This window comes from Opisthocomus hoazin, chromosome 13 (assembly GCF_030867145.1).
Source record: "Opisthocomus hoazin isolate bOpiHoa1 chromosome 13, bOpiHoa1.hap1, whole genome shotgun sequence".
NCBI classification, from domain to species: Eukaryota; Metazoa; Chordata; class Aves; order Opisthocomiformes; family Opisthocomidae; genus Opisthocomus; species Opisthocomus hoazin.
In genome coordinates this window covers 23993544-24005931 of record NC_134426.1, presented here as the reverse complement: position 1 = coordinate 24005931, position 12388 = coordinate 23993544, and the positions used below count along the sequence as shown (strand labels likewise).

General features: G+C 41.5%; 1 protein-coding gene across 2 annotated transcripts in view; it reads left to right on the top strand.

The window, feature by feature from the left end:
* Window positions 1-4477, top strand: part of GLT1D1 (glycosyltransferase 1 domain containing 1) — a 61579-nt gene extending 57102 nt beyond the window's left edge. For both annotated transcript variants that reach the window (XM_075434593.1, XM_075434594.1), the window contains one exon: window positions 2238-4477. In XM_075434593.1, coding sequence (XP_075290708.1) covers window positions 2238-2384 — 147 coding nt within the window. In that variant the 3' untranslated portion in view covers window positions 2385-4477. The remainder of the gene's footprint in view (window positions 1-2237) is intronic.
* The last annotated feature ends 7911 nt before the right edge of the window (window positions 4478-12388 follow it).

Sequence of the window (12388 nt, the reverse complement as noted above, 5' to 3'; positions counted from 1 at the left end):
CTTGTAGGTGGTCACATTTGATTAGGAGAAGAAGTGGGGATAAAGCTGAGAAGTCCTTATTCTCAGTCTCCTGGTATTTTTCCATTTGCTATTTCTCCCTCCTGCAGTTTCTCAACTTTTATGCTTTGGACTCAGTTTGGCATTTTCCTGAAATTATCCCCAGCATTAAATATCATAACTGTGAATAAGGATCTCATTTCTTCTATCATTTACGCGTTTCCAAGTTTTTGTCCTCTATATCCACATTTTACCAGAATGCTAATAGGACTACCTGTCAAGAAATGTTACATTACTGCTTCTGTTCTTAGGTAATTTACATAAATTATTTTTAAACATTACTTTAAATAAAATCCTCCACAGAAGCATAAAATTAGAGTTGGAATGTAGTTCAGTGTGAACAGTATTTATTACTGTGATTATACAGGCAATCAGATGAAGCCAACACAAGTCATGTAAGACTTTCCCACCTTCCCTGCTCTGTATTCGTGGCAGATATGGAGGAAGGAAAGAACGTGTCGCTAAAGCCAGAGTCGTTGGCTGTATCAGCCGTGTCTGACAGATGCAGCCTCAGGCTGCTCTCCAGAGCAGACTCACCCATCTTCCATGGGGACAGTCTCCCGTAGGGACAGTCTCCCACGCAGTCAGAGAACGGCCGCTTCAGCCCACATGGGTCCCGAGTAGGGAACTGGATGGCTGAATTAGCACACACCTGAGTGCAAGGCAGTCGTGGTGGAGAGCAGGCTGGATGCAAAGCATGGGGTCCTCGTGGCTATTCCAGAGACTGCTCTTCCAGTGCTGTGCGGACAGAGCAAAGATTACAAGCAGTACTGGTTTTACGTAAAATAAGAGTTGATCGTTAATATGCATGTATGAAAATCATCTTCTTCTGTTATCTAGTTACAAACCTTTCCAGCAGAACTGATGTGCATTTCCAACTGTTTAAATTTTGTGGCAGTGATGCATATATTGGTAGTTTGTCTTGTCAGAGTCAAAGCAGTGATTATAACATGTTCAATGTGATTTCACATATCAGTGTTTCCCAGGGGTCACGTTATAGTTATGTATTATGAATAGCCATCATTTGCATGACAACAGCAACATTGATTCTGTGGTAACCAAAGATTTTGTATCTGTGTATGTATTTATATGCACCACGTACTTAGGTTTTCAAGTATAGTTTGCTAGTTAGCCTAGTGTTGGTATGAGTTCTGGTCTTACTTGTGGTGTTTCCTTTCATAGCTGGCAGATTGTGTAAATAATGAATCTCCTCTTCTATCCTTTTTGTCCCCCATGTCCCTGTGCAATGATCTTCACTACCTATTGTGTAGTAATGTATTATCTTAATTTTTCAATGACACAATAGCTATCTGCTTTTCTGAGCTGAACCGAGACACAATTTTGCGAAGATCTGAGCACATTTGTAATCAAGCTGAAGTATTGGAAGTTGTCTCTTGATAGAAAATTAGACCAGCTGCTTAGAATAGATTAGTTCAGACATCAAAACTCCTTTCACATGTTTGAAGTTCACAATTTCTCTTCCCTACAACTAAATTAGAGTGGCAAAGGAGCAGGCAAAGGAATAGTTGTAATCTGCAAGGTCTTGTGTTTTGCCCAGTAAAGTTAAAGGAAATTCATATATGGTTTTTTTGCAAAGTTTGTTCAGCTAACACTGCTGTATCTGTAACTGCCAAGATGCAACTACTCCAGAAGAGCTTGTTGCTGCATGCTTGCTCTGCTTTTTATACTGTGACTATATTTATGCAGTGAGTTTTTTAGTCTTAACCTAAAACTAACTAAAGATTCCATAGTAGCAATGAGATATAAGTTCAGCTGAGCTGAGATCAAACACTCCGATGTCAGCTCTGCTTCATGCAGAAGACCAGGTGAATTATTTAATTTATAGCAAGCCTGGTTTTCTGACACTTGTGTAGGTAAACAATTTTTGTGTCATTAAATTTGTTGCTCGTATTTGTCTTAAAACTCTTGGGATTGTCTTTGATTTTGAATGTCTTAGTTGATGTGCTATGTAAAATAATGTATAAAATAATTATTTATTGATCATTCTTTGTGTATACCAATACACTACGGTACTTGACCTTGAAAAAGGACTTTCAACAGCTTCGTATATTGGCTCATAGTTGAAGTGCTTTACTGAAATCAAGATGTGGGTACAAGCTTTTGCAGTATCATTAGAACTTCAAGGAATTTTTAATTTGTTATTTTCTTTATCATTTTAGGAGTTTGTTGTGCTGTCCAAGAGTTTGATGAATGACCCCATTATGGAAAGAGAAATTGTCACAAGGGCCAAAGACTACATGAAGAAACATCATTCATGGGAAAGTGAAAGAAAAGCCTATCAGAATCTTGTCCTAAGACTCCAGTGAATTGGAAGACTACAGCCGATACCCAGCAGTCTGTGTAGAGCACTTTAATGATAGATATGTAATTAGATTTGGGGTTCTCTTGGTTTCTTTTTAGAAGAGATAGTAAGACATGCATTATTATTCAGTTCAAACATACCAACATCACAGGAGTTGACTGCTACTTCAAACTATCAGATTTATCTAATTCAGCACACTGTCTCTAGTGTACCAATTTGTCACAGACCAGTATCATTTTGTAAGATCACATAGAAGAAATATAGTCCTTGAGCAGACACAAAACTTTTGTTGTGGTAAGGCCTCAAAGGGAGGATGATTTCTTGTACACAGTGGAGCACTGCTCCACACAGAGCTTACGTCAAATGTTCTGATCATGTTGCATCCTAACCAGCTTGCAGTAGCAGGTGTCTTTTCAATTACATCGATCTGAATGTAGTCATGTACATGAGACAGGCACGTCTATGTCTGTAAAGCCAAGATTAGTTATGTATAGAGAGTATGAAATTATTAAGATGAAATCTTTCTTAAGACTGAAAGATCAATATGTCTATTGACTACATAATTGTTGGGGGGCCGAAAAGCGAACAGAGTGTTGATGCTTGGGGAAAGCAAGGAGTGTAGGGCATGGTTTTTGCTGCCCTCATAGTACCTGAATTGCGTTCAGATGAACTGATATGACCAAACAGTCCTATGCCTGCATTTTCTTCTGGGTCCTGGGAGTAGAGCAGGGAGGTTGGCACAGCACCTGACAGCCATCGGTGGCTTCAGATTCCAGAACTGCACAGTGCTGCCCTCCGCAGCGAGACGTGCTTGCCTATGGAGATGCTTTGTTATGTAGATGACCTCTTAGTTTGCCAGTTTCTTTGGTACCTTTGTGATTTACTTATTTACTAAAAGATTTATGAGACCTGTAAAAAGGGATGAAGGGGAGGGGAAAAAAGGGTATTCACAATGTACTGTGTATTTTGGTGCTGTTTGTTCTCTTGTTGTAATATACTGCAGCAGGCTGTTTTAAAGTGAGACTTATTTGTGCTTGAAGTCCATACTAATCATTCCTGCTAGTCCAGTGATTGTGGACATATCTTTGAATCCATAATTGGTCATCAAAGGACTTACATTTACAGAAAAAAAGAGGTTTGTATTTTAACCACTTGTTATTGGGAAAACCTATGTGCCTTGTAAAGGCTTGATCCCGCCCCCATGAGAAACAGTGAGAAGTTTTCTGTGGATTTGAATGGCTGTTGTGTCAGGCTTTTCTTTGTAATAATGAACTTCACTGTGTATTTTAAGCTTTCATCTTTATATCGATGTTTTGCAACTGTTGGGACAGTAAACAAGAAAGTAATTTGAATGTCATATATTCACCTTCTGCAGAACTTTCTCCCCTTTTATCGTAACGGGCTTCTGCTCAGCATTGCCTGTGATAACACAGTCCCAAAGGGCAAAGCTGGCTTGAGTTCAAGAACGAGAATTGCTACAGTTCCTATTGAGCACATTTTTCCTGAGTATTTCTGGTGTGTCCTTTGATATGCTGGGATATAAGTACATCTGTGCTAGTTCTCATTTTAACAGCCGCCAGCCAACATCTACGACTAAAGTTTCTAAGCCTGCAGCTGAATCAACCTGTGGGGTTTTCCCTGCTGCTCAGAGGAGGAGCCATATTTCTTTGGACACCTCCATTCCCAGGGAGCAGCGAGGCCTCTCGTGGGGTTGCAGTGTCTCTTTTGGCCACAGCAAACTGCATACTAGAGGAGGGACCCCTAGAAGATGGGTTTTCAACATGATGTGTGTGGTATGGGACCTTTATAGGCAACAGGAAAAAAAAAAACGCAAAACATTTATAGCTAACTGAGCTGCCTGCAGGGACTCCTGTCCTTCTCAAAGCATCTCCTCACAGCTCTCCTCTGCCAGTGTATCTCTGCTGAGCTGCTTGTTTGGCTTTGATCCTTAGCCCTCCTCCCACCCCCCTTCCTAGACTATGGCTTATCTTCTGAGCAATAGAGATTATTAAAAACAAATAAACAAATACATAATGTGGGATAGAAGTTGAAGCATTGAGCTAATGGTAAATGATTAATAACAGTAATGATGAAAAAGCTTTTTCTAAAGCGTGATGTATTTATTACCAGGCTTCCAGCAACTAAATACGTGGATCTGGAATTTGCACTATTTCCAGCAAAACAAAACCTGTTCAAGAAACCCTCAGAATGTAATTAACATATGATTTTTCAGGCTGTATTTAATCTATAAATATGAAATCTGCATCTGGGAAACAGCATGCTCATTTGCATGTGATAACCATACCAGAAGCACAAACAACCCTTCTGCAATATATGCATTAAGAAAAAAAAAAGAAAACAACCAAAATAGTGGTGAGATCAGCCCTCAGGACTGTTTTACAGTCATCAGATGAGACAGCGTTTGTCAATCAAGGGCATTCAGCTTTGATATCATTTATCACATGGGCTTGTGTTCTGCAACATGAAGCCTGTCTGTTCAGGCTAAAAGGTTGGGGCAACAACTGCTCGGGAATTCCATCACAATAAATTTCAACTGAATTTATGTTTTAAATTTCGTCCAGTCTTATGCTCCAGGCCCATAAATATTCAATGAGTCTTGTAAATCCTTGAAAAGAAAATATTAGACCCCATGTAAGCCATTTTAGGTATAATTATCTTTCAAAATATCTTCACTCTAATGATTTTATGTTTAAGAATAATCTTTTTGTTGTCCTGCATCCCTATTTATTTATCTTTGCCCTTCAAAGCCCCATTGCTTAGCCTGGCAGCTTTCTAAACAAGGCACACCTCAATGAGATACAGATACAGCTCCAAAAATAGCACTTGTTCTGTTTGCAGGAAAAACCTGCATTGTGCATTTACCCTGCAGATAATTCTGTGTTTCAGGACCTTGAAATGTACTGTCAATTAATCCCATTACATGCATTTTATTTTGCAATTAATTCTGCCGTTGAATCCACAGGAACTGAATGAAAGCCGTGGACCTGGACAATGAGTACTACTATGCTGTTTCCTTTCTTGGCACGATTGCGGCAGAAGTGGAGACAATTTGGTAGTGTGTGGCAAAACCCAGCTAGAGCCTGTGGTTTGTGGAATGAGAGCTTCCTGAATTAGGATTTTATTTTAATTAGCCCTAAAGCATACATATTCCAAATTTTAGAGTTTGTTTCTACATTCCCATTACAGGCTTAACCAGTGTACGCCCTAAGAATGCTGATAGTGAGTTGGGGCTTCACATTTTTGCCGGCTCCCAAGCGAAAAGTTACTGTTGGCTTAAACCAGCAAGGCTTTACCAGCCTCCACCACCGCAGTCTTGGCTCTGCCTTTCTCCCCAGCAAGCGGAGCCAGCCCACACTCCCCTACTCTGCTTCAGCCCTGCCCGGGAGAGCACTGACGGGCAATGGGCCTTACCCCTTACAAAGGGTCTCGGTGGGAAGTAAAGGGATCTTGGCTTCAAAAGCGAACACAGAATTTGTCAGACTCCTGTCCCTTGCCAGTAGCACAATCAAGAGCTGGCTTCAAACACCGGCCTTTGGAAGCAGATTGTTGACGAGCTCATCTTAGCAATAACCAGAGCACCTTCGGGTTGGGCTGCACAGGGAAATAATGTAGTCTGACGGAGCTGAGGGAAGAATTTAGATAGGTGTCTCTAAGGATTTAAAGAAAACAAAAGCCAGACTTTTCTCTTTGGACTCATTACAGCTCATTTTAGAAATTTTAGAGTATTTCAGACTTCAGAAGTCATGAATGAAACAAAGAGCAGTGAAGGAAGGATCTGGAGTATGACTATGGCTGTAAGGATATTAGCACATTCTTGCAATATTTTAGGGAAGGCTATATCTGGGGAGACTTAGCTCCAAAAGTAACTGGTGACATGGCATTTAGAGCATTAACATTTTAAATGCAGCTTTTGCACATGGCAAAAGTTGACTGTTGCAATAGTTATCAGGGATCCCAGGTTTTGCAGGACTTCTACGTGCTTAGCCACAATCGCTTTGGTAGCTTGACTGACTCAGGAGATCAGTTCAGAGCCCGTTGGGATGCCCCTTGCAATCTGATGCTGACCACTGCGATTTCAAGTTCTAGCAGAACCTCAGAGCTCCAAATTAGCAGAAGGTAGTTACTTGGTGATCTCAGGGAAATTAGTTTTGATATTTTGCCGTTAACCTGTTTGACATATCAGGACTTAAAGACAACTGTCAAAAGAAAATGTTAAATTATATGTTGGAAGATTTAAAGTATTTGTGTTCCTATATAATTTACCATCAATGTAGCCTGAATATTAAGCCATCCAAACATCTGCAAATGCTACCTTTATGTTTAATGAATGCACAAGTACTTCAGCCTTCTTTTTCAACATATTTTCTCCTGTCTATTTGGCTCATAACCCATTCTGTCCCGTTTTCCCCACAGTCTTTTTAATCTTTCTTTTGGTCAAGAACGGCTCCACATGAAAATAAAGAAACAGTTTTGTCAAAGGCTTGTCAGAGGAGATGGGTGCTTCCATGTGGAAATCAGTCATTTAATGGCTCAGTGGGAGCTGAGCATTTTTTTTCATTAAGTTGTCCAAAGTAATTCCATCACTCCAGAATTTATTTCACTTCCACCTTTCTTTGTCTGGCTGGTCCAAGCCAAGTTGATTTAATGTTTGAAACTTCAACCCGATATAGGAGCAGGTCTCTATAGCCTGAGCTGCAGTTGCTTGGTATCCCCTTGCACACGTCCCAGCGTTCCTAGATGCCATGGGTAAGTTAAATTGTGACTGACATAGCCAAAGGAAGGTCTTGATTTTCCAGTCTTAATTGCATTTAGAATTTTAAAGGATCTACTACTACAAAATAAAAAGACTTATGGTCACCAATATAAGAGCAAACTGTAAGATAAAACTGAGATTTCTAATTTTTTAAGAATAATCGAAGTTTTCTAAAGGATGTGGATAATTTTTATGTGCAATTTAATCCTCTTTAAATGAACCATATTTTCATCATGTAACTACTCCATATCGTTCCTATGACATCTAATTTTAGGTACTAAATATTGAGGGCACTTGAAATCTCTCATCCTTTCCAAAAATGTAGGCCAGCATTTGTTTTGTCCAGTGCCTGATAAATGATTTTAGAAATTCATTTCCCCTAGAGCATCACCATTAAGTTAATTTAAAACATTTGTTTAAAATTAAACAATTCATTTTAATAAGAAGAGCAGAGAACATCTGGGTACTGAGAAATCACAGTCGCAAACACCTGACCTAAATCCCCTCCAGCGCCCTTTAACCCTTCCTACTCCAGAAGGAAGTCGTAGCACCTCTTTTGTGGTATTTTAGTATGCATCTTACATGACTATTTCCATTCCTGAGTACTTCAGCACAAATATTCTTAGACAGACATCCATCTATAACTATAACCTTGCTAGACAGAGGTCACTTATTTCATTTGTCTGATTTAATTGTTACATCAGGCATTGAAACTAAACGCCCCTGTACCACTTCAAAAATTAATCCCCACCATTGAAAAGCTGTGCTGTTATTTTAGTGGCTTTGATGAAGTGAAATGAGTTACAAAATCTTTAATTTAACTTGAATAATATATCAAAAGCTTATATGCTTGGAGCATGGCCTTTGCCATCCCTTACAGCCTCCTAGCTTTTTTCCTATTTTTTTTTTCTTTTAGATATGCGTTTGAGAATTCACCTGAAATCACATTAAAAAATACATAAATTCCTGCTTAACTCCAACAAGAGTTCACACCTTGCATCTCCCAGTGCAGTGCATGCCTGAGTCAGCTAGCACATGGTCGTGCTTTCCAGAGGCAGGGCTTGCCCGTGCCCTTCTGCATGGGGCCCAGTGCTTTGGAGGGAGGCTGCAGGCTGCCTGCGTGGCTTTTAGCACAACGGTGTTCTGCTCTGCAGTAGAAATGAGAAAGAAATATGAAGACTGGCAGGAACTATTGGCTCTGCAATCCCGATTTACTTACATGGTATAATCCAGCAACACCGACAGTTCCTTGAAGAGCAAGGTAAGGCTGTAAAGGTAACGCATGCTAGTGAAGTAGTAATGCTCTCAAATATCGGTACAAAATATCAACGCTTCAGTCCCTGTTTAGAAGTCGACCGCTGCATTCTGAGAGTCAGGCGGTGACACTGCCAGGGCATTACCCCTCTCTCCTCAAACAGCACCAGCAGCTGTTGGATTACAAGGTGCTATCTGATGTGAATAAAGGCATTAAAGGCTGGCTCACACTTTGTAATGTGCTCTAACATAAGTTTTTCTTGGCCAAGTATTAGTGACGATATAGCTATTGACAGACTGCATGCAAGTCAGGCAAAAAAGTTGCATCTTTTTCTGTATGAAAGTATAGCAAAGTAAGAAGCATTGGGGAAATTTAATAACCATTTTCTGGAATGGGAGAACATTAGTATTACATGTTCTGAATATTCATCATCTTTTAATACCATTTCAGTCTCTGTTTGATCTCGGTATGACCCTAGTAATGATTCTGTTCTGAACAGGCTTAAAGTCTTTCACAAAGCCTGTAGCTTGTCTTCAGTTTTGTATTTTCTGTTTCTTACTGATTTCATCTCGTCTTGTTGTAGCCTTGGGAAATGCTCCAAGGTGTCCCTGAAGTATTATGCATCGAGTTATCTAGTGCATCTTCCATCCTTTTTAGTTACTTCTCTGTAGCTTAATGAGATCATTTTTCTGTCCCCTCTCTCTTAAAACATTTGTCCCTGCATGTCATTTGTCTGCATAAAACATCAGGCTGTGTTTCAGCTTGCGCGGGGAGGGGGAAGTCTCCCAGCCATCATGGTTAAGGTAACAGTGTTCCATGCTGAAGCTGCTGCCGTCCGCTTGTCCCACTGCTTGCCCAGCTCAGGCTTTGCCAAGGGGCAGCTCCGCAGCAGGATGGAGTCACCTAGCCTAGCTCAGCTGCGGATGCCCAGGGCACAGCGCACTTTGTGCTGCCGAGAAGTGGCAGCTGTAGACATGCCTGTGGATGTACAGGGAAAACCATAAATGAAACAGGAAAGCCAGCCAAAGCAGAAATAAAAGAGGTGTATCCTCAGCCCTTCTCTCTGCTAAGCAGGAGAAGCTTTGAAGGCTGATTACTGACGTTTTTCAAGAAATTTGCATTTGTTTCAAGGACAAGGAGAGGACCAAATTGTAGAACTGTAATTTCCTTCTCCAGCAGGCGCGACTGCAGACCAAGAGCTTTTTTTTTTTTGCCTTCAAAGAAAAGTGCCTTTCAGACTCTCTGTTCTATGAGGCTGGGATCTGGTGACTGATGGCCGCACATGCCTTTGCAGGTCACTGCAGGAGCTCCAGCCTGCTAATATTGTTGTAGCACTCGCTTGAGGTTTGCCAGTGCAATGCAACCTCATTCTAAATGTCACATCAGGAGACAACAGAGCAGACAGGGACTGAACTGCTGCATAGAGGGAGCACATCACGCAGCAAGTCATTCACTGGACTAGAAGAAATCTTCTCGTCCTGGTCTGTGATCTCTCTGCAGCCCAGGGAACTGCAGTGGCAGGATTTTTGTTGGGGCTGAATGCAAATGCTTGTTCATAAGGACCAGGCTGAGACCAAGTGCTGTCATCCCATTGGAACAAAGCTTCACCACACAGCTGATCGCACTGTAAGGTCCCAGCTTCATTGGGCTTTAAATGGAAGGACCAGTCTAAGAAATTCAGTCTCTATTGTCACTACACTCCTACTTCATGCTGCTAACACCTGTAAAGTTAAATCCCATTTTTAAACAGGAAAATTTGATCGTGAGGGCTGTAGTTTTTGAGCAGCAGTCATTAATTCTCATGGATGGCTCCTATTTATGTGTGTTGTTTAACGTCTCCAGTCCCAGCCCCAGGCAGTTAATTGAGCCAGTACATTAACAGCCACGTAACGGAGATGTGCCGAGGTTCAGCTGGCATCTGCAGGGTCGATGGGCAGCTCAGGGGAAAATGGCAAGTTTTCATGCAACACTGACCTATCCCAGAAGAGGTCAAATTCCTGAATATGAACTTCAGGGAAAAGAACGGAGGGGTGTGACGTGCCCGAGCCAGTCTGGCAAGAGCGGGCTGTGGTGCTGATTCTATGATGGACACACAGAGCAGCTCGGCTGGGGAGAGCAAGTGCTTAGCCTGCTGGCCAAGAAACAAGCGGAGGCAATCTTAGACCCATGGAAGAGAAATTAATCCTCCATCCAGGAATTTCTACATGAAGACGAATAGTCAGGAACTAATTATTTCCTCTAAACTACTTTATGGTTAGCAAGATTAATCTCACCTTCATGTGAGGATCTCATAAATACAGAAAACTATTTGTCCGGATTTCCTTTATGGTCAGAGGAGAGCCCAGGCCTTAACAAAACGATGGTCCATCAACGCAGCCTTAGGTGAGGCTGTTCCACCCACTGACAGTATTTGTCTTTCTTAGGAGGGGGAGACCTTTCTGCCACCCATATGTCAGTAAGATAAATTCCACCCCAGATTCAGGTATGAACTTTCTGACATGGGGTTTCGGACTGAAGGACAGAATCTTCTTACAGACAAACACCCGCAGGAGGAGCACAGGGAACAGAGAAAGCTCGCTGAGCCCCTGTGAGCTGGGCAGGCGAACACACTGTCCTGCGCCTGGGGTGTGCAGGGTTATTGCTGTATGGGCACCATGGGATAGCAGTGAAATGAGCTACAAAGATCTCCGAGCCTCTCTTGATCTGGAGCAGGCAGCTGGATGACACAGGGGCATCCAACTTCGCAGGAAGAGCAGGCAATGCTGTGCAGCCATCCAGCGCAGGCAGCTGCAGATCACCAGCGGCAGAAGAGTTCCCCAGGCTCTGGCCACTGTCCAGCTTGCATTTTCCCCCTCAACAGTACTTTTGTTTCTTGGTTACTCATTTTTTTGTATAAAAATATTTTCAAAACCATGAATAAATGCATCAGTTTTGCTGCAGCATTAGGGGAGGAAATGTAATCTGATTGTTTTATAAAAATTAACAACAAGTAATTTCCCTTTACTTGAAGAAAAGTTTGTTCCCTGAATCACAGCAAACCAAGTTTCTGCTTCAAGCAAAGACAACACGATGACTTGAGCTCAAATCCCACAGAACCCTGTATCCATCCTTAGCTCTGCCCAGTGCCTGTGCGTAAGAGTCAGTGTATAGTTATTGGGGACTTCCTAAGGTGTCACACTGGATCACCTGATGTAAAATGCGTTCCTGCTCCCCTGCAGCTGTCACACAAACAAATATGTATGCAAGGACTTCCATGAATGTGTATCAATATTGGAAGCTTTCTGGAAAGACAGAAATTTAATCATAAGAAGTGAAAAAAAATGAAAGCCTGGAGATGAAGCAGACACTTTTGTGATGCTTTTTCAGAAGCTGTCACATAACATAGATGCTACTCTCCCCACCATCTTCTTAGTTTTGCCTCTAAATGCGTTTCCCTATTCACCTCTATTTTTGGTAAGGCCAAAAGTCCCCCAGAGCACTGTAATGATCTCCATCAGAATGTCAGGAGAGTTTACAGCTGAAGTAGGTGTCTGCCCACAGGAAAATCAGGTACACCCTCATCTGTGTTGGGGAGGTATTGAAATCACGTTGCTGCACACAGCTTTCAGGGGACGATGGGGGAATCTGGCTGTACTAGTGTGAGAGGCTTGTGTAGCATCTCTGCTTTAGAAAATAAGAGAAAATAAGTCATAAATTCCCTCTGGGCTTTAACTTCAGCCATTAGAGACTGAGAAAGATAAACTTATTTTAAACAAAACCTTGTTGCTTCATCTGTTGGAAGGGAGAAAAATAGACCAGCCTCTTAATATAAGTGCAATAATGAGGATACACTGGTGATGCTTTCCCCTTTGTTCATTGCTGGTTTTCGCTGCAACACATTCCAGGGTTAGAACCTCTTTGCCTGGTAGTCTGAAATAAAGGAGGTTTTACTTTTAACAAGAAAAGTCAAATTTTATTATGGCAGTGTTAAAATTCAATT